The 22,677-nt window shown below is 42.8% G+C and overlaps 1 protein-coding gene across 4 annotated transcripts in view; it reads left to right on the top strand.

Moving 5' to 3' along the window:
* Nucleotides 1–22,677, top strand: part of slc5a10 (solute carrier family 5 member 10) — a 152,425-nt gene that overhangs the window by 28,590 nt on the left and 101,158 nt on the right. For 3 of the 4 annotated variants that reach the window (XM_041206378.1, XM_041206376.1, XM_041206375.1), the window contains 4 exons: nt 255–359; nt 8,317–8,376; nt 8,487–8,591; nt 17,883–17,988. In XM_041206378.1, coding sequence (XP_041062312.1) covers nt 255–359; nt 8,317–8,376; nt 8,487–8,591; nt 17,883–17,988 — 376 coding nt within the window. The remainder of the gene's footprint in view (nt 1–254; nt 360–8,316; nt 8,377–8,486; nt 8,592–17,882; nt 17,989–22,677) is intronic. The other variant, XM_041206377.1, reaches the window with a different exon arrangement.

Genomic DNA, 22,677 nt, shown 5'->3' with positions numbered 1-22,677 from the left:
GCCTTCTAGATGGCATTGGTCGTGGGTTTGGAAGGTACTGTCGAAGGAGCCTTGGTGAATTCCTTTGACTTTGATCCATGACTTAACAGGCATCAAAGTCAAAGGAATTGTATTGTAAATGATATTTGAAATGATTCTCTTCAGTCTGAGTGCAATGCATGGTTTGGGTCTTTAGAGGGCATTCACTAACCATTTTCTAAAAGTCCAACATAACCATCCTTAATATGTCACCCTTTTCCTTTTATCATTTATAGATTGGGGCATCGCTGTTTGCCAGCAGTGAAGGTTCTGGACTGTTCATTGGGCTGGCTGGAACTGGGGCAGCTGGAGGAATTGCTGTTGCTGGATTTGAGTGGAATGTAAGATTAACATTGATCTGCGACAAACATGAGCTAGACTTTTTTTGGGGGGGTGATGGTGGGGGAGAAACTGCTTCAAACTGCAGTTTTTCCGATGCCTGTTGTTAAAACTCACTGTAGTCTATTTAGTTGCATTTTAACAGTTTGACACATCAAGATGTGAAGTGGGTGCCCAGCATTGAACACTCTTTTATCCTGCTTTCCTGTTGCATCCAGAGTCAACATAAATAATTCTTGGTCAATTATAGAAGCAGAGTAAAGCTCACTACATGTGCAGCCAAGCTCTGAAAAATAGCATCTACCACAGCAGCTATCCTTGGAAGCTCTTTGAGTGAAAATCAGAATTGTGGGTTATTTTGTGCTGTAGACTTGTGCCCACCAGAAACCAGTTTGAGACTGGTTCAAGCTGCTGTGTTTGGACTCTTTTTGTTGATGGAGGGTGATAGACCGGAGTCTTTTAAGAACACAAGAAATAGGATCAGGAGTAGGTCATATGGCCCCTTGAGGATGCTCCACCATTCAATATGATCATGGCTGATTTTCATCCTCAAATCCATGATCCCCAGATCACTTGATTTTCTTAGAGTCCAAAGATCATCAAACAGAGTTAACATTTCGAGTACGTATGACTCTTCTTCAGAAGAAGCCAGGTTAGTCTAAGTTAGTATAATTTAGGGAGCTAGTTTATAACTAAGCCTAATCACAAAGACAAGCACAATTGGCATATCATTCTGGAGAAGAGTCATGTGGATTCGAAACGTTAATTCTGTCTTTCCCTCCACAGATGCTGTCAGACCTGCTGAGTTTTTCCAACAATTTTTGTTTTTGTTTCAGATTTCCAGCATCTGCAGTATTTTGCTTTTATCATCAATCTCAGTCTTGAACATACTCAATGACAGAGCATCCACAGCTCCCTGGGATAGAGGATTCCGGGATTATTATTCTTTTAGTTTCTAATTTTACTTTTAATTTTATTTTATTCCCTTTGGCCTGGCATCAAATCCATGACCAAAAATGAGTGAACAATGAGAATGCCACAGCTAGGTTAGTCTAGGTTTGTTTAATTTGGGGGGCTTGTCTATAACTGAGCCCAATCACAAAGACAAGCACAATTGGCACATTGATTAATACACAGAGGTGGTAAGTGGATTTTGCCTTTATTAGATAATGGTCTTTGGGTAATCCTCCTCCTCCTTCAGGTACCAAGCCCTAAGACAGCATTGGCCACCATGGGCTTCCTTTGGATCGGCCCATGATAATGCTTGGCAAAGTACTGTGGTTTGTTGTCGACAATATGGGGTCGATTTCCTCAGTGGACTAGATGTAGTAAAACTGTAGAAGCATTTAAGGCATAATTTACAATTTTGCTTCACTTAAAACAGAGCAAATTTTTGCCTTTTATTTGCTGTGTCTAGGCTTATAAAATGACAACAAATACAATGGCTGTTTTATTCTTATATTTTAGGATCTTAATAATCCAGCATCAATGACAACTAGATTTATTATAATAAGAAAATATTTTACCTTCAGCAGCTTGCTGTATTCATCGTACAGATTGACCCCATTCTGATTCTAAAGGATCATTGCCAAGAGGCTGATACCCCTGGCCAGGCAGTCTAGAACTAAGGGTCTGTTATAGAGTTGATTTTCCAGGCAACTTTTCTTGGCGGAAACTTTATTTACAGGACAGCAGCAACAGCTACAAGTGTGCATCTAACTCTATAACTAAAGAAGAACTCTATTGTAGAGGTCCCCACGCTGTTAACACATTGGTTTACACAGATCAACATAGGATTATTCTTACTATATTTCCCAAAACTATAATTACTACATTCCTCCCCCTTTAACTTTTCTGTGCATTTTGTATTTACAAAGGTATTCATCTCATGACATTACAAGTTCATTCTTTCAGGTGGTTTCCTGATCCCTGTGGAATGTTGTATCTCCACGACTTCTGATTCTTTTGTGGGAAACACATTCTCTGGAACATCAGATACCTCATTAGGCACAAGCAGTTCAGTGTCTTCCACACTGACTGAGGCATTGCTCATGTTTATCCTTGGTTGAGCAACTTCAACAGGAACCGTAATGGTTACAGGTGGAACATCATTTTGTTGGGATATCTCCCTTCTTCTTAAATGATCCACATGCTTATGGGTGACCCGGCCCTCCACTTCCACGTGGTATGACAATGGTCCTGTCACAGAATTCACTTTACCAGGGAACCACTTTGGTCCTCCACCAAAATTCCTTACATACACTGCTTCTCCAACAGTAAATTGTCACTCACGACGATGCAAATCATGAGTTGTTTTTTGGTTCTCTTGACTTTTCTCCACCTACCCCTTCAAATTGGGAAGTATTAAGCTTAGTCTTGCCCAAAGACGCTGCCTTGATGAAAAAATAGAGGCATATTCGGAACTCCTGGTAAGCAAATGGTACGAACTGACACTTGTATCATTGGATTGACTTGTGTTTGATCAACATTCGTGTATGGTAATTCCGATAGTTGCAAGTGAACTAATGGCACAGTCGTGGGTGGTCTCTGATCCAAAGTTCTAGAATGATTCACCAATTCAGAATGTTGAGCAAAGCTGAATCCCACACGGTATGATTTTTTTTTTTAAAGTCAGTGCCTTCTCAATAATTCTACATCCTTTTTCCACATGTCGTCTTCTTTTTAACACAGAATTTAGTCTCGGCCTTCATTTTGACTTCACTGTCGGCCAGACTTCTCTCAGATGCAATCTCAACTTGTCGTGGTTCAATGGTTGAGCTATCCATGACTTCATTATCTACTTGCATCTTGGAAAGTTCTTCGACTTTTGCTTGAAAAGTGCATTTTTCCTTTTTCAGACACACTCCTGCTTCTAAAAGTTGTTTCAGGACTTCCTTTAGGCTAGCCAAATGTTCCTTTTCTGTGAATCCAGTTATCAGTACACCATCCAGGTAGACCACAACCTGAGGTAGTCCCTGTAGTAAGCTCTCCCTTGTCCTCTGAGAAAGGGCACAGGCTGAGGAAACACCAAGGGCATAGGTGTATATTGGTATAACCCTTAGTGGGTATTTATGGTCACGAATTCCCAGGAGGCATCATCCAGCTCCAGTTGCTGACATGCGTGACTCATGTAAAGCTTTGTATACATTGTCCCTCCTGCTAGTTTGGCATATAGGTTTTCAATCTTGGGAATAGGGTACCTATCCAGTTTGGCTGTTCTGTTGACCATTAGTTATAGTTCCCACAGATCCGGACGGTCTGGTCTGTTTTAAGAACAGGGACTATGGGTACCTCCCACTTTGAGAGCTGAACCGCTTTTATGATACCCAGCCCCTTTAGCCAGTTCAACTCAACGTCAACCTTCTCTCTCAGGTTGTATAGCACCAGTTTTGCTTTCAAGAAGCAAGGTGTTACTTCTGGGTCCAGGTAAATCTTAGCTTTTAGTGCTTGGATTTTTCCCAGTTCATCCTTGAGGACAATGTCATATTTTTTTTCGCAGCTCTGGTAGTGTACCTGTTCCCAACTGGAAGATTTCGGAGCAGTTTAATTTAATCTCCTTCAACCAATCACATCCTAGAAGCCCTGGCCCTTCACCTTCAACCACCATCACTGGCAGCTGTGCTGTTTGGTGTCGAGAATGAACAGTTGCTCTGGTAATACCTTTTACCTGGATTTCTCCGCCTGTGTACGTTTGCAACTTGGCAGATGTTTGTTCAAAATTTAACTGTTGATCACCTTTATTTAAATATCTGAAAGTGTGTTCTCCTATTACAATGGTAGAAGCAGCCATGTCTACTACCATTTTTGATGGTTTGCCATTCATTTGCACTGTGACAGCAATTGGCTCTGTCTTCCCAACTTTCATGTTGAATAAGGAATAAATGTCACAAATGGTTGTTTCTGGCTCTTCTACACTGTATACTTCATTGGACTTTGTTGTTTAGAGGCCTGTTTAAATTTCACTTTGCACTGCCTCATTATGTGTCCACTTCTGTGACAAAAGTAACATTCTACTTTTTAAAATTGCCAATCACAAGAAGACTGATTGTTTCCACATCGATGAAAGTTATTTTCTATTTAGTTGCTAAGCCGTTTCCTCTCATTTATCGGTTAGCGGGGGCTGTTTCCCGTTTTGCGGCAGAGTCCCGGCTTTTCGCGCCATTTTCATCTGACTGTTCCCACCTGACTAGGAGAATGTCGCCATTTTGTGCCCCTTGAGTTGCTTGTGAATCCTTTACAGCGTTTTCCATTGATAGTGTTATTTCTAATGCTTTCTTAAAATCAAAGTTCACTTCAGCCAGCAATCTACGCTGAATAGTGCCTTCCTGCACGCCACATACTAAACGATCTCTGGGAATGTCATTCAGGGTTTCTCCGAAATCACAATATTCTGTTAGTTTTTTAATTTTGCTGTGTAATTAGCAATTGGCATCCCCGGGGCCTTATCCCATGAATTGAACCTGAACCTCTTGCATTGTGATTGAGGACTTGGGTTGAAAATGTCCCTTAACGAGGTCCTACTAATTCACTGAAAGTCTTTGAATCTGGGGCACTGGGGGCCGTCAAGCTTCAAATTAACTGTGGGCCTTGCTCCCACAAATACTCAGTGGAATCACTCTCCTGTTTTCCTCCCCCGTGATTTTGTTTGCTTGAAAGAAGACCGCAAGACATTCTATAAATTGAGACCAATTCTCTGTGGCTGGCTCAAAGGGATTGATTCTGCCAAACTGTGGCATTTCGGATGAGTATATCTTCTTTTATTTTTAATGAACTTAGATACTCCCAATCGCTGGGCGAGGTACAGCACCAAATCTGATTGATCCTCATCGCCAGTTTGTAATGGAGTTGATTTTCCAGGCAACTTTTCTTGGTGGAAACATTGAACTTTACTTACAAGGCAGCAGCAACAGCTACAAATGTGCATCTAACTCTATAACTGAAGAAGAACTCCTTTGTAGAGGTTCCCCACACTGCTGACACATTGATTTACAAAGATCATGTGATCTTACAACACAGATTATTCTTAAAGCTACAGTCCTACATTTCCCAAAACTATAATTACCACAGGGTCATGTCTCAGGGTACTGAGATGAGGGAAATTTCTTCACTCAGTGGGTTGTAAATCTTTGGCATTCTCTACCCCTGAGGGTTGTAGACGCTCAGCCATTGAGTATATTCAAGACTTAGACCAATAAACTTTTGTATACTGAGGACATTGAGAGAAAGGCAAATAAGGCAGGAAAGTAAACTTGAAGTAGAAGATTAGCCATGAGGAGGCTGGTTAACTTGGTTGGTTAGAGTGTGCTAATAATGCCAACAGCACAGGTTCAATCCCTGTACCATCTGAGGTAGTTCTTAGGGTCTGCCTCTTCTCCTTGCCCGATTTGTGACAGCATGGAGTCATGATGTCTGAGCCTCAGACTATCAGGATACTACATGGAGAGTGATCAGCCATGATCTTGTTGAAAGGAGGACTAGACTTGAGGGACCTTATGGCCTATTCATACTCCTATTTCATATGTTTTGTGGGCAATCCTATACGTTCTCCAGCAAACTCAGATCAGCACCTGCTAATTCTCAGGCTTCCCACAGTTTTGTCATCCTTGTTCCCAAGCTCCGCTTGGAGCTATTGTTCCCAACCACATCCAAATCCTCTGCTTCCTTTCCAGAATTTCTTAATTCCCCAGAATGCCTAAACTTTGCTTGTTCCCTTGCCAAAATGGTTCCTCAAAGTAGGATTTCTTTACTACACATTCAATGTTTCATTTAAAATCACCACTGTGAGTGAATTGCTTAGTGCAATGCTTCTCGGTTTATTCGGCTGGTTAGCCCCTAATTTGAATTGTAAACTTATATGTCAATTCTGTTGATATCTTATGTTTCATGTGATTATAATTGCTTTTTAGAATCACTGCTGACATCTCTCACCCAAGGCCATATAACTTCAATGTTATTTCCCAGTGCTACACCCATAAATCACTTGATAAATCTAGAGCAATAGTCCTAATTTTTAAAAAAAAGAATAATTATTTTGGGCGTTACCATTCAACCCAACAGTATTATGGTGTAGGTAGAAACCAAATTGTTTTCACTGTATATAATATTTCTTCAAACCACCTATTTGCTATTCGACGGTTACCTGTTTCCACTCATTCAGGATCATTTGGACTTCAATATTGTTGAAAAGAGAGGCATTTGCCGAAGCTTTTCATCTTGCACTCGTTGGGACAAATGCAAGAATGCCAAATTTCAAACGATCACAATAATTTATACTACAGGACAAAAGGATGCTGTTTGGTTGGGAAGTTGACTCTGATTGGTCAAGAGGTTGCCATGGAGACAATAGCTGGGACCTATAGGCTCCCCAAGTTCCTGGGTAAATTGTAACCAGGCAGTCCCTTTGTGGGCCACAGAGTGCTCCAACAACCCGCCCTCATGAAGTTTAAGGGAGTCTGCCAGGCCTCTCTAGGCATCTTTCCACATGGGGGAGGATCCATCTGCCACTGGTAAAATGCCGTTGGTGGTGGGAATTGGTCCTTAATTGGCCACAAATGGCTCAATTGACCTCTGGGCATGAAGGCTATCCTCCATCATCCCACCATTTGTAAAATGCGATGGCAGCAGAAAGATGATGGACCCTATATCCACTGCATTCCCTCACCATTTTACAAGCCTAATTTCATTTCAGTCTCTGTGGAAGGAGGAGAGGAGGCACCTTCATCCCATTGAACGAACTAGAGGAAGATTTGTAGTCTAATTTACTGTAGAACTCAATTTCCTTGGCTTAAGTATTTCAAACAGCACTACAAATTCCAATGTGCAACTAACTCAAATATTATTAAACTAAATTCCTTGTATTGAAACAGAAGATTTACTGACCTTTCAAATTATTACAAATGTAAAGTGGACATTCATATATACCTGAAAAGGAAATATTTGGGGGCCGTGGGGGCGGGGAGGAAAAACAAGGCAGTGGGATTATTTCAAAGAGCTGGTATAGACAAGATGGGCTGAATGGCCTCTTTCTGTGCTGTATGATGCTATGATTTTCTGGCCTGGAGATCCTGCTCGATTAGCGTAACTCCTGCAAAAATTGCAGAATTTTAAATGCAAATTGCGTACAATGTGAATCAAATTTCTATCCACTTTCACGCTAGTTTTAAAGACATCGCACATGAAGCAGGCCCCTCTCACAAAACCAGCCAGGCCCTCAGAGTGAATTAATCATCATTGGGAGTTTTCACTAATTAAGCTTGTTAATTGGCCTTTGAGGAGGCTCCAAAGATTAAGCTAGAACATTGAAGTGCATGGGTACTGATAGATATGTTTTACGCGTTTTCGAAAAAAAAATTTCAAAGTTTACTAAGAAACTGAGACATTACTCCTGACATGACACAAAAATTGTGCATTTTTTAAAGGTCATTTTCAGCCAGTTAAAATTGGGTTACGCACAAGTGGTGGATTGACACTGAGTTAAAATGTTTACCTTACCTGATAAACCCATTTTCAGCTGTATTAATCAAACTGCACCAAGTTTCTACTCTTAAATATATCAAGGAATATTGTTACGGAAATTTAAAAGAAAACTTTAAAACGCTGCTTAATTGTGACGGTTCATGCAGTTTCTGCTTCTGTGATGTGGAAAAGAGATTGAGCAGAAACTCGGGAGGGAGTAGGTGGGGGAGAGAAAACATTTTGTAAAATGAGCACCTTTTCTGGTGCAATTTGCAGTGGAATAGCTAATTGTGTTCTAAGTGGAAACTCTACCTCTCTGGCTTACTACAATAAGCAAAGTATTCAGCTTCTATAATAAAAACAGCAAATGCTGGAAATTCTCAGCATGTCTGGCAGCAACTAGAGAGAAACAGAGTTAATGTTTCAGCTCAATGATCTTTCAGCTTCTATACATGAATAATAATATATGCTAACCACGGACTTACTCTGTAATTGTCTCAACAGGCCACCTATGTGCTTTTGGTGCTGGCTTGGGTATTTGTGCCTGTCTACATATCATCTGGGGTAAGTACATTTTGTGCGTTTTGCAAACAACTTCATTAAGGTTAGCGAATGGGTGTATTCTGCTTAGTTGTATTTATACTAACTTGTCTTTTACAAATTATTTGTCACAGATAGTGACCATGCCTGAATACCTTCAAAAAAGATTTGGAGGGGAAAGGATTCGGATGTATTTATGTGCCCTGTCACTGCTGTTGTCTGTATTCACAAAGATATCTGTAAGTAAAGTTTCTGTTTCCATTTTGTGTTCATGTTTTTGTGCGGTTTAAAGATGGCCACAGAATCTTTAATACCATCTGAGAAGGCACTTGGTTCCTTAGTTTAACGTCTTATTTGAAAGATGGCACTTCTGATAGTACAACACTCCTTCAGTGCTGCACTGAAGGTATCAACCTCGATTATGTACTTGAATCCCCAATTATCTGACTCAAGAATTGACAGTGCTACCTGCTAAGCCTTGGTATTCTGTAGAGTTTGGTGCCATGAGAAAACTGAACATAAAGCTCGGTCAGGCACTGAAGAGTTGGATCACTAAAGTGTTGTGATAAAGACAAAGGCATACTTTGACATGACTTGATGTTTGCAAATGCCGCAAGATGTCCTTTGTCCAATACAACAGATCCGCCATGAAATTCTGGACAAGATACGCAATCTCCACATCAATCACTGTTTATTTCAAATAATCTTTTTTTCTCTAATTTGGGTTTCCAGAGTCAAAAACAAGGAATGGCTTCCACTATAGGACATGACCATGCTGTTATGACCAAGTCTGGAGGGGTGAATAAATTTCTCTCTTTTCCACTCCGGAGGTTGGTTATAAAACAGTTAGAATTTTTAAAAAGCTGGGATTTTTCAGTCCCATATGTACTTGAGCGTATGTAGAGCTACATGAAGAAATAAGCCAGCCAGATCTCTTGAGTTAAAAAGCAAAGAGTTGTTCTATTCTTTAAAAACTTTCGAGGGTAAAAGTATAAGACTTATCAAAAAGGTAGACACATCCCGAATCCTGTGAGACACTCACACTCACACACACCTCCAGCCTGCTCCACTGTTCAATAAGGTCATGGCTGATCTAATTGTAGCCTTAATTCCACTAGCCATCTCCACCTTAAATGGAGACCCCTCATTTCAAAACTGCACTTTCTAATTCCAGATTCCCCATCATCCTTTCAGCCCAAGAGGACATTTACCCACACTGCAATAATCTACATCAGTCAGACACTTTTTTTACTTCTTAAATACATCTGTTCTGCAATAAACTTCATGGCCACTGGCGGTGAATGTTAAAGTTATTTTGTGTTGATCTAGCAATATATAACTGGAAAGCACATTACCTCATTTTAATACATTTGGATTTGTACTAACAAGACAATTCTTTGATTCAGCTGCTTCCACCTGTAAACTCATGTCTGAATTTCCCAGAAAACTGCCACACCCTATTGTGTGAGATGAGTAGACAGACGCACCTTCTGCAAATTATATTCCACTTAACTCACTTTCTGTCGATCTTGTTTGGCATGACACACCCAGACAAATTATGACCAGTCTCAAGGCAGGATGAGGCTCTCCAGTTTAATCATTCACGTTGCTTATTCAGGTCTCGCGTTTCTGCAGTGTTAGTTGTCAATTATAAACAATTAATTCCAAATCATTCATATTCAGCACCTTTTGTTCTCCCTCCAAGCTTGAATTGCTTTTTAGTTCACTAACAATTTCTTCAATTTCCATTTGTGACATTAAGGAAATTGCTTTGTAAGAACTTCTGCAAGATTAAAAAGTATTCAATTCTTGCCCTGAAAACACCAGGAACTGGCAGTGTTGCACTTAAGCCTGATCCACCAAGTGGAATGCAAGGAAACCTACCCAAAGAGGGCAAAGTCCTTTCAGACATTTGCATGTTGGGTTCCAGCGAAGTCTTCTGAAGCTGAAAGCACTTTTTACTGTGAGGCCTGAGCAGGACAATGACTGCCCTCCTAAACCAACTGCCCAACATGGAAGTGAATCCAGGTCAGGAGAAGCAAAAAGTTAAGTTCAATTTACATTTTCTTCTGGAGCTGGAGTGGAGCAGGACCTTGCACCTGCTTTACTGCCAGCTCACACCCATCACAATTACCTGAAGACTGAGGCCTAGCCTCACCACAGATTGAGCCTCGTGCCTCATATCCATATAACCACAAGCTGCAGGTACGAAGTGGATGCCCTGATGTAGCTTGCCAGTCTTTTTTCCATTTATGGGATATGGGCTTCACTGGCTGGGCCAGCATTTATTGCCCTTGAGAAGGTGGTGGTGAGCTGCCTTCTTGAACCAATGCAGCCCATGTGGTGTAGGTGCCCCCACAGTGCTATAAGGAATGGAGTTCCAGGATTTTGACCCAGCAACAGTGAAAGAATGGTGATATATTTCCAAGTCAGCATGATGAGTGACTTGGAGGGGAACTTGCAGGTGGTGGTGTTCCCATTTATCTGCAGCCTTTGTCCTTCTAGATGGTAGTGGTTGTGGCTTTGGAAGGTGCTATCTAAAGAGCCTTGGTGAATTCCTGCAGTGCATCTTGTAGATGGTACTCACTGCTGCTACTGTTCTTTGCTGGTGGAGGGAGTGAATGTTCATGGATGTGGTGCCAATCAAGTGGGTTGCTTTGTCCTGGATGGTGTCAAGCTTCTTGAGGGTTGTGGCAGCTGCATTCATTCAGACAAGTGGAGAGTATTCCATCACATTCCTGACTTGTGCCTTGTAGATGGACAGGCTTTTGGGAGTCAGGAAGTGAGTTACTTGTCGCAAGATTCCTAGCCTCTGACTTGCTCTTGTAACCACAGTATTTATGTGGCTAATCCAGTTCTGTTTCTGATCAATGGTAACCCCCAAGATATTGATAGTGGGGGATTCAGTAATGGTAATGCCATTGAACGTCAAGGGGCAATGGTTGGAATCACTCTTGTTGGAAATGGACATTGCCTGGCACTTGTGTGGTGTGAATGTTATTTGCCACTTGTCAGCCCAAGCCTGGATATTATCCAGGTCTTGCTGCATTTGAACATGGACTGTTTCAGTATCAGAGGACTTGCAAATGGTGCTGAACATTGGGCAATCATCAGCGAACATCCCCACTTTTGACCTTATGATGGTAGGAAGGTCATTGATGAAGCAGCTGAAGATGGTTGGGCTGAGGACACTACCCTGAGGAACTCCTGCAGTGATGTCCTGGAGCTGACATGACTGATCTCCAACAACCACAACCATCTTTCTTTGTGCTAGGTATGACTCCACCAGTAGGGAGTTTTCCCCTGATTCCCATTGACTATAGTTTTGCTCGGGCTCCTTGATGCCACACTCAGTAAAATGCTGCCTTGATGTCAAGGACAGTCACTCTCACCTCACCTCTGGAATTTAGCTCTTTTGTCCATGTTTGAACCAAGTCTGTAATGAGGTGAGGAGCTAAGTGGCCCTGGCAGAACCCAAACTGTGCATCAGTGAGCAGGTTATTGCTAATCAAGTGCCACTTGATAGCACTGTTGAAAACTTCTTCCATTAATTTACTGGTGATGGAAAGTAGACTTATGGGGCAGTAATTGGCCGCATTGGATTTGTCCTGCCTTTAATGTACAGGACATACCTGGGCAATTTTCCACATAGCCGGGTAGATGCCAGTGTTGTAGCTGTACTGCAACAGCTTGGCTAGAGGTGTGGCAAGTTCTGGAGCACAAGCCTTCAGTACTATTGTCGGAATATTGTCAGAGCCCATAGCCTTTGCAGTATCCAGTGCCTTCAGCTATTTCTTGATATCACAAGGAGTGAATCAAATTGGCTGAAGACTGGCATCTGTGATACTGGGGACCTCCGGAGGAGGCCGAGGTGGATTATCCACTCAGCATTCCTGGCTGAAGATTGTAGCAAATGCTTCAGCCTTATCTTTTGCACTGATGTGCTGGGCTCCCCCATCACTGAGGATGGAGATATTTGTGAAGCCGCCTCCTCCAGTGAGTTGTTTAATTCTCCATCACCACTCACACTGAATGTGGCAGGACTGCAGAGCTTAGATCTGATTCCTTGGTTGTGGGATCACTTAGCTCTGTCTATCACTTGCTGCTTATATGCTGTTTGGCACACAAGTAGTCCTGTGTTATAGCTTTACCAGCTGACACCTCATTTTAAGGTATGTCTGGTGCTGCTCCTGGCATGCCCTCCTGCACTCTTCATTGAACCAGGGTTGATCCTCTGGCTTGATGATAATGGTAGAGTGGGGGATATGCTGGGCCATTAGATTACAGATTGTGTTCAAATACAATTCTGCTGCTGCTGATGGTCCACAGCACCTCATGGATGCCCAGTCTTGAGTTCCCAGATCTGTTTGAAATCTATCCCATTTAGCAAGGTGGTAGTGCCACACAACACGATGGGGAGTATCCTCAATGTGAAGGTGGGACTTTGTCTCCATAACAACTGTGTGGTGGTCACTCCTACTGATCCTGTCATGGACAGATGCATCTGCGGCAGGCAGGTTGGTGAGGATGAGGTCATGTATATTTTTCCCTCTTGTTGGTCCCTCACCACCTGCCGCAGACCCAGTTTAGCAGCTATGTCATTTAGGACCCAGCCAGCTCGGTCAGTAATGGTGTAACTGAGCCACTCTTGGTGATGGGCATTGAAGTCCCCCACCTAGAGTATATTCTTTGCCCTTGCCACCCTCAGTGCTTCCGCCAAGTCGTGTTCAACATGGGGGAGAACTGATTCATCAGCTGAGGGAGGGTGAATTGGTAATCAGCAGGAGGTTTCCTAGCCCATGTTTGACCTGATTCCATGAGACTTCATGGGCTCTGGAGCCGATGTTGAGGATTCCCAGAGCAACTCCCTCCTGACTGTATGCCTCTGTGCCACCACCACTGCTGGGCTTGTCCTACTGGTGAAACAAGACGTACCCATGGGATGGTAATGGTGGTGCTTGGGACATTATCTGTAAGATATGATTCCAAGAGGATGACTATTTCAGGCTGTAGCTTGACTAGCCTGTGAGACAGCTCTCCCAATTGCAAAATCTCCTGTCCAGGGGTAGGTCCAAGGAAGGTTGGAGGTGAATAGATTGGGGGTGAGTATGGGTTGGCAGAGATCCCTTTAAGGCATTGTTTCCCAAACTTTTTCTCACTTTGACCCCATTTTGAGTCTTGAAAATTGCCAAGGAGTGGGTGGGGGGGAATCTGTGAGAGCTGTGGGGTGGGGGATGTGTTTCAGGGATTTTCACTGGCTTTTGGGAGCAGGAACCAGGTCTTAAACATCGGTCATTTCGGCCGTGGCCACCATAAGAAAAATTAGGATTTAAAGGGGCCTCTCAGATGTTAACATTCAGTCAGAGCTCCAGGGCAGCCATTCCTGCCTTGGAGCTCACAACCCCACAATCTCGTCGTGAAACCATTTTGGGGGTCGTAGCCCCCAGTCTAAAGAGAAGCCCTGCTTTGAGGCCCTCTGCTTATTCTCCGGTAGACCAGGAAATGCTGAGCAGAGGACGTGCAGTGCACTCTCTGCCCAGTTTATGCTGAATGTAACGGACTTAAGCCCCTGGTTGACATATTCGAGGCATCCAACAATTTCAGATGGGAACCTTGGGCAATCGGAAATGGGTAGTCTGCACATTTGCAGGAAAAAAGGCCCCACCCCCCTCCCCCACCCAACCCACGTTGAATCATACAGCACAGGAAGTCGGTATTCGGCCATCATGCCTGAATGGCTCTTTGGATGAGCCATCTAATTGGTTCGCCTGCTGCCCTCCAAATTGTTCCTCTTCAAATGTACATTTAATTCCCTTTTGAAAGTTACCACTTCCATCACCTTTTAAGGCAGTGCTTTACAGCCCATAACCACTCACAGCCTTAAAAAGAATTCTCCTCAGCTCCACCCTTTGCTTTTTGCTCACATTGTGCCCAATGGGCAGCAGTGACCTGGACTGATTTCTCCCTCAGTATCTCTCCGTCTTGACATCTGCTGATCTCCCAGTAATCTCCAGTTATTCACCGAGCGCAAATGTTTGCTGTGGTGTCGCTGATAGCAGCTCCGATTGAGTTCCAGCACTCACTCTTTTGAAAAATGCTGCATTTATTTTGTGTGATCAACTGTGTGAAATTATATCGACTGCAATCTTCCTGTTGTAACACAATAGAGTTTGCTTCCATTTGTCCTAAATGGAAAGAAAACATTCCCCCCTCATGATGATTCCTTACATGAACTTTGTCATATTAACAGATATTGTTCCCCAAAGCACATTTCTGTTATTCTTTCTCTTATTGCAAAGGGTTTTATATATCTAACTTCTTGTGCCAGTATTGATGCCCAAACATGTCATTCAAAACTTGCTGCTTCAGCAGATTTGCATTCCATTACTATTATTCATGGAGGCCCCCTGGCTAGTTTATCTCAAGTCTGCCTTTAACATTGGAGATTATAAGGATCTTCTTTCTCAAAAGTCTGTCCGGCTGATCAAGGGAAATAAATACAGGCTCTACAGACAGAAGCAGCCGTTATATCTTAGAATTTAGCAGGAAGTGTTAGTTGACAATGGAATCTGAAATGCTTTTCATTAGCTCTTTTTACGAAACACACAGAGATTCAGTTCCATAACCAACAGAGAGGGAAAACAGGAGAGGACAATGCAATAATGACATTGAATCATGGAAAATGTAGCACAGGAGTAGGCCATTCAGCCCATTGTTCCTGTGTTGGCTCTTTGGTAGAGCTATCCAATTCATCCCACTCATCAGCTCTTTCCCTATGGCCCTGCATTTGTTTCTGCTTTCAAGTATTTACCCCATTCCTTTTGAAAGTTACTACTGAATCTGCTTTCACCGTCCTTTCAGGCAACACATTCCAATTCATAATAACTCACTGACTGGAATTTTACAGCCCCATTGCAGCAGGGGCTGGGCGGTAAAATGCAGTGAGCCATTCAAAAGATCATTGACTTTGGCGGGACTGGAAAATCCCGCCTATAGGAGGGGCCATAAAATTCTACTCACTGTGTTTAAAAAAAAATCTTCATGTAAAAGTAGGAAAAATCCCAAGATATTCTATAAGTATATCAATGGGAAGAGGATAAACAGGGAAAGAGTAGGGCCCATTAGGGACCAAGGGGGCAATCTATGGGTGGAGCAAGAGGACATCGGTAGAGTATTGAATGAATACTTCACATCCGTCTTCACCCAAGAGAATGAGGATGAAGGTATGGAACTCGAGGAGAGAGACTGTGAGGTTCTTGAGCAAATTGATATAGGGAGTGACAAGGTATTAGAGGTGTTGGCAGGTTTAAAAGTGGACAAATCTCCAGGTCCGGATGATTTGTGTCCCAGACTGCTGAGGGAGGCAAGGGAGGAGATCGCAGGGGCACTGACCCAAATTTTTAATTCCTCTCTGGCCACAGGGTAGGTGCCAGAGGACTGGAGAACAGCTAATGTGGTTCTGCTATTTAAGAAGGGTTGTAGAGATAAGCCAGGGAGCTACAGACCAGTGAATCTCACGTCAGTGGTAGGGAAACTATTGGAGAAAATTCTGAAGGAGAGAATCTATCTCCACTTGGAGAGATGAGGTTTGATCAGGGATAGTCAACATGGCTTTGTCAGAGGGAGATCATGCCTAACAAATTTGATTGAATTTTTTGAGGAGGTGACCAGGTGTGTAGATGAGGGTAGTGCAGTTGGTGTAGTTTATATGGATTTCAGCAAAGCCTTTGACAAGGTCCCAAATGGGAGACTTATAAAGAAGGCAAATGTACATGAGATACAGGGTAATTTGATAAGGTGGATTCAAAATTGGCTTAGTTGTAGGAGACAGAGGGTGATGACAGAAGGATGCTTTAGTGACTGGAAGCCCGGGTCCAGTGGTGTACCACAGGGATCTGTGCTCTGTCCCCTATTATTCATCATTTATATAAACGACATAGATGGCTACGTGGAGGGTAGCATTAGTAAGTTTGCAGATGACACAAAGATTGGCCGGATGGTTAACAGTGAGGTTGAGTGTCTTGGGCTACAGGAAGATATAAATGGGATGGTCAAATGGGCAGATAAGTGGCAGATAGAATTTAACCATGAAAAGTGTGAGGTGACACACTTTGGAAGGAGTAATTTCACAAGGAAATATTCAATGAATGGCATGACACTGGGAAGTTCTGAGGAACAAAGGGACCTTGGCGTGTGTGTCCCTAGATCCCTGAAGGCAGAGGGGCATGTTAGTGGGGTGGTGAAAAAAGCATATGGAACACATGCCTTTATCAATCGAGGCATAGATTACAAAAGTAGTGAGGTCATGTTGGAGTTGTATAGAACCTTGGTGAGGCCACAGCTGGAGTAGTGTGTGCACATTATAGGAAGGATGTGATTGCACTGGAGGGAGTGCAGAGGAGATTCACCAGGATGTTGCCTGGGATGAAACATTTAAGTCATGAAGAGAGGTTGGATAGACTTGGGTTGTTTTTGTTGGATCAGAGAAGACTAAGGGGCGACCTGATCGACGTGTACAAGATTATGAGGGGCATGGACAGGGTGGATAAGAAGCAGCTGTTCCCCTTAGTTGAAGGGTCAGTCACGAGGGGTCATAAGTTCAAGGTGAGGGGCAGGAGGTTTAGGGGGGATGTAAGGAAAAACTTTTTCACCCAGAGGGTGGTGACGGTCTGGAATGTGCTGCCTGGGAGGGTGGTGGAGGCGGTTGTCTTACATCCTTTAAAAAGTACCTGGCTGAGCACTTGGCATGTCATAACATTCAAGGCTATGGGCCAAGTGCTGCTAAGTGGGATTAGGTAGGTCAGTCAGGTGTTTCTCATGTGTCGGTGTAGACTCGATGGGCCTAAGGGCCTTTTCTGCACAGTGACTCAGTGATTCACGTCGCCTCTGGTTCTTTTTCCAAGCACCTTAAACCTGTGTCGTTCGGTTACTGATCTTTCTGCCATTGGGAACAGTTTTTCCTTATTTACCCTATCAAAACTGTTCATGATTTTGAACAGGTCTATGAAATCTCTCTTAACCTTCTTGGCTTTAAGGTGAATAACCTCAGCTTTTCTGGTCTCTCCACATTACTGCAGTGCCTCATTCCTGGATACATTGTGACTTTAATGTAGAAAATCTACCCAAAATGCTTCATAGAGGTACAATCAAAAATAATGGATGCAGAGCTGAATGTGGGCATATTATGAGGTGTGGCAAAAGCTTGGTCAAAGAGGAGTGTCTGAAAGAAGGAGAGGAAGGGAAATACAGTGTTGGCTCTGCAGCTTGAAACCCTGTCACCAATAGTGGGACACAGGTAATGCAAAAGACCAAAGTGGGAGGAATGGAGAGTTTGTAGGGTGTGCAGTGCTGGAGGAGGTGACAAAGATAAGGAACATTCCATACACACTCTTAACTTTTATAATCTCCTTTTATGGTTTCATTTTCCATCAGCCATCTTGCTGTCAGTCCATCTGCACAATCTCTTGTCTTCTGATTGCAGCAGATTGTGCAGAGAACAAAAACAATAATATGTCATTTTTTCTCACTAGACAGACCTGTATTCAGGAGCCTTGTTTGTACAAGTGTGCCTCGGATGGAATCTCTACCTCTCGACGGTTCTGATGCTGGTTGTCACAGCCCTCTACACCATAGCAGGTAGCAAGCCACTGGACTCTCAGTGTAAATCTGCTATTTCTCTGAAATGTATTTACCAAAAGTTGTTGGGGATGCATAGTAAGTCTGCGTGCAGTTGGGAAGAAAAGTGTTTGGAGTGTAATTCTGTTCATAGACAAGGCAGCACAGAATTTCCTCAGAGCTGTTCTGCTGCTGTAACTTAAGCCCAAAATCTCCAGTTTCCTCCACACTTCCAGCAATAGTATGGCCTCCAAGTGGAAGTAGTTGCAAGGAAGTTGGTCTTGCACCTGACACATTAACTTGTCTTTGCTCTTTGACAAATAAGGGTTGCCAATCCTCCAGGATTCCATTGGAAGCTGTAGGAGTTAAGGGATAACCTCTAGGCCTCTGCTGTGGGGACCCAGAGAGTAAAATCAGAACAGCATTAAATAAATAGTGTTTCTCTTTGAAAAAAAACCTTTGAACACTTCTGTCTATTAGTTATAAAAATATTGGGAAAAAGGAAAAGAAAAAGCTGATGGACAGTCAAGAATCATCCGATGAAGAGTCCATTCACTTTCCAATTAGGGCTGGGCACCATGAGTATGGACGCGTTGGATGACCAACAGTGGGGGAGGGGAGACAGCCAGTCATGCAACGGCATCTCCAGGAAAATGTCCAACCAGATTTGGTGCATCTTTAAACAAGTCAGTCTTATGCAATGTCTTGTTTATAAAATTCTCACCCTTTCCTCTCAATGTCTTCCATGTTTGCACCCCCCTCTTAGCTCTGTAATCTCCTCCAGACCCACAACCATCTGATGAGGTATCTGTGCTCCTCCAATGTTGGTCTCTTATGAACTTCTGGTTTTAATTGCTCCAGCACTGGCATCTGTGCCTTCAACTATCAAGGCCCTAAGTTCTGGAATTTCCTCCTTAACCCTCTCTGCCTCTCTTTCCTCCTGATAGTGCTGTTTAAAATCTACCTCATTGACCAGACTTTTAGTCATCTGCCCTAACATCCTCTTAAGTGGCTTGGTGTTAAATAGGACATTTTGTCATGTTAAAGGCACTATATAAATGCAAGCTGTTGGTATTTTCATGCAAGCGTAATGTTAGGCACTCTTTGTACTTTACAAATGCTGAGCTGTATTTGAAGACTATAAGCATACAATGCTAATGACTCAAACTAGCAGTACTGATGTACATCAATCCTTTTTAAAGATGCTTTTGGCTTTATCCATGTTAGTACCTCCTGCTCACAAAAGTTATACTCTATTATAATCCAATTATATGCCAAGAAAGGTTATTTTATGGCAACTGTAATTATTTGCTTATTTGGTGTTTAATTACAGAGGTAGCAATCTTATCATCCCTAATATGATGAATAAAAGTGGATATTTTTTCCTTTAGTTTAAAACGTTGAACTAAATAACAAACTCAGTCTGTCACCTGGGTCAATTGTTCAAGACTGTTTTCTCTGCCAAATGTGTGTGTGTGTGTGTGTGTGTGTGTGTGTGTGTGTGTCTAAGAGCCCTAGCGTGATTGTCCTCTATCTTAATGTGTTTGGAATTATTGGAGAAGTATTTGATTTATTAATAGCTGTTTATCACAGTAGGTGGTTAAGTACACTTGGCTTGTTCCTTTATCCTAGGGTATTTTGGCATCAAGCCAGCAAAGGGCGTGTTGGGAAAGTGGTATGAATGGGTGGAGCTGAACTCATAGTCATGAAAGGTTGTCAGGGATTGGATATTGACAAATTCCAGGTCATGCCGCCTTTGGTCACCTGCCCTAACATGGCTTGGTGTCAATTTGTCTCCGATTGTACTCCCATGAATCTCCTTGGGACATTTTAAGAGTTAAAACTGTCGTATAAATGCAAGTTGTTGTTCTTGATGATGTAGAAACATGGGAGCAGGAGTAGGCTATTCAGCCAATCAAGCTTGTTCCATCCTTCAGTTAGATTATAGCCCATCTATATCCTGGTTCTATATACCTGAATTAGATTTGTTACTCTTAATGCCCTTGCCTAATAAAAATCCATCAAAGTTGAAATTTTCAAGTGACCTCCCCAGTACCCTTTGTGGAAAGAAGTGCTTCCTGACATTACCTTTGAATAGCCATCTCTAAATTTAAAGCTGTGTCTCCTTGTTCTGGACTTTCCCACCAGAGAAAATAGTATCCCTCCATCTACCCTGCCGTTCCTTCCTGCGTTCCTTTGTTAAGAGCCAGAATGCCTGAGGGATACAAGAATTTCCTTAAAAATGGGAGAACTTTAAGCATGAGCACTCAGTAATTTTGTATCTTTAACGTGCAGTTAGCAGGATTGCCTAATGAATTATTTTTGACTTATGACAAAAACTTGACATAGATTTTTTTTTGCAAAAATATACATTACAAAACATTTAAAGATGGCTATCACAGTGCAATGATATGCATATTTTCTACATGGATCATGTTGTACTCTGAGGTACTTCAGTACAATTGTGATACATGTAATATTTACTGTATACATTCAATGAGTCATACAGCCCGTGGGGTTCCATACAATTTCCAGCCCCTCGCTGTAGTATGGCTGAAAGGCATTAGATAGCGATTTGCTCCCATTGCCCCTCTGCAGTGGCTGCCCCAAGCTTTAGTGCGTTCCTCAGCACATAGTTCTGGACTTTGGAATGTGCCAGTCTGCAACACTTGGTCGGGGACAACCCTTTTCACTGGAAGACCAACAAGTTTTGGGCAGACCAAAGGTGACTCTCCTCCAGCTGCAGTTGATGTTTGTCTTAGTGTGCGTCCCTGGGAACAGCCCGTAGAGCACAGAGCCCTGCTTGGGATAAATCTCGACATAAACCACAGCATCTCTCTTCAGACCTTCTCTGCAAAGGCACATGCAACTTTCCAAACTCCAGCATATGATGAAATTGAATGCAGAAACCATACCATTGACAGCACTTTACATTCTATGCCCAACCACTATACAAGTAGGAATTAAATGCAGTCCAGTCCTGTCTAACTGGTTTTTAGTTATATTTACTCATTTGTCAACAAAACAAATAAATTATTCCGATGAAAAAAAGTTCTAAGTTTTTAAAAACAGCTTGAATATATTTCCACAGTTTAGACTGGACTGTATAGATAAACAATTAATATTTGAATAGAGCAATAAAACATAAAGCTATACAATGAAAAGATTTGCCCTCATTTCTTAATGGGACTGACCTTTACAAGCAAGCTATATGCTAGCTTGCCATGGTTGTGTGAAGCATTGCACATTAATGATGTTGTTATTCCCATTGGACCAGTCAAGATGATTAGAGCTTTGTGTTTTGCAGTAATGATAATCATGTGCCATGTGATGAACCGGCACACCCTATGTTATTTTGGATATGCACTAGGACATCTTTGCATCATAATAGTACTAAGTAAATAATGGAAACAAGGAACTGGCATTCTTATGCCGCTGTTCCCCATCCCAAAGCACTTTATAGATATTGAGCAATTTTGAAGTGTCGTAACGTTAGAAACACTGGGCAGAATCTTGTGTCCTCTCCCATGGCAAGTTTGGTGGTGGGGTTGGAGGGGCAATTAATCAGATAGGAGGGTTGCTGATGGAGACTATGCCATCTTCCAGCCTCTACCCTAATTAAGACCATGGTGAGTAGGCTCATGGACAGCCTCCTGTCTCGATACCAATTGAGGCCCTTAAGTAAGCAAGTAATGCCCAGTTCAGGGCCTCAATCTGCCACCACTGGTGTTAACCCAGCGGCTGGTGGGGACTCGGCATGCGAGGGACATGACAAACAAACCCTGGCGGCTGGAGGTGGGGTGGGAGGAGGGCATGGAGATGAGAGGTCCCTCATTCAAAGGCGCTAAGTGCTTGATCAAGAAACCTGCCATCGGGAGTGGAGGGGTCTGCTGAGAGCCGCCCTGCTGCTCTTGCTGCTGACCTCTGTCTACCATCCCCACCCTGTGACCCTCTTCCCACCATCACTTGCCCGTGCCTGCGGCCCTTCTCAATCCAAGGCCTTGGGTATGTGTCGTACTGGCAGCAGCCACCACCTCCTCCTGTAGCTCTGCTGAGCACAGAAGAGCTTCTGACCTCTGATTGGCTGGCAGCTCTGGACAGGCGGGATTCTCAATCCTGGGGGAAGGCCCATTGCTGGCCTGTTAAGTGCCTGAGTACACGAGGTGCAGCAGGTCTTCATGAAAAGAGGTGACGAGGAAGGGCTCGCTGACTTTCTAGCCCACTGTTGGGAGCTCTGTTGCCGCCACAAGATTCTGACCACTGTGACCAATTTTGCACACAGCAAGGTCCCACAAATAGCAAAAAATAAAAGACCAGATAATCTGTTTTTGTTTTAATGTGTTTTTTGCGGGAAAATTGTTGGCCACAGTACCAGGAACCTCCCCTGCTCTTCTAGACCCACCCAAAATAGCAGACAGGCATTCAATTTAATCCTTCATATAAAAAAAAAGTACCTCTGACAGCACAACACTCCTTCTGTTCTGAACTAAAAAGTCAGCCTAGATCATGTGTTCAAGTCGCTGGAGTGGGGTTTGATCCCACAACCTTTGACTGCGAGGCAAAAGTGATACCCACTAAACCACAGCTGACAGCTTGTACAGTACGTTGTTGTTTGGTGAGATTTTTGCGATTAAAATTTTGCTGGAGCTTTCTCATTTTATACTCAACGTTATAACCGATTATAAAATGGTAAATTTGAGATGCACTAAT

This window comes from Carcharodon carcharias, chromosome 15, assembly GCF_017639515.1.
Source record: "Carcharodon carcharias isolate sCarCar2 chromosome 15, sCarCar2.pri, whole genome shotgun sequence".
Lineage (NCBI taxonomy): Eukaryota > Metazoa > Chordata > Chondrichthyes > Lamniformes > Lamnidae > Carcharodon > Carcharodon carcharias.
The sequence above is the reverse complement of the archived record's forward strand: the minus strand, read 5'-3'. Positions and strand labels throughout refer to the sequence as shown.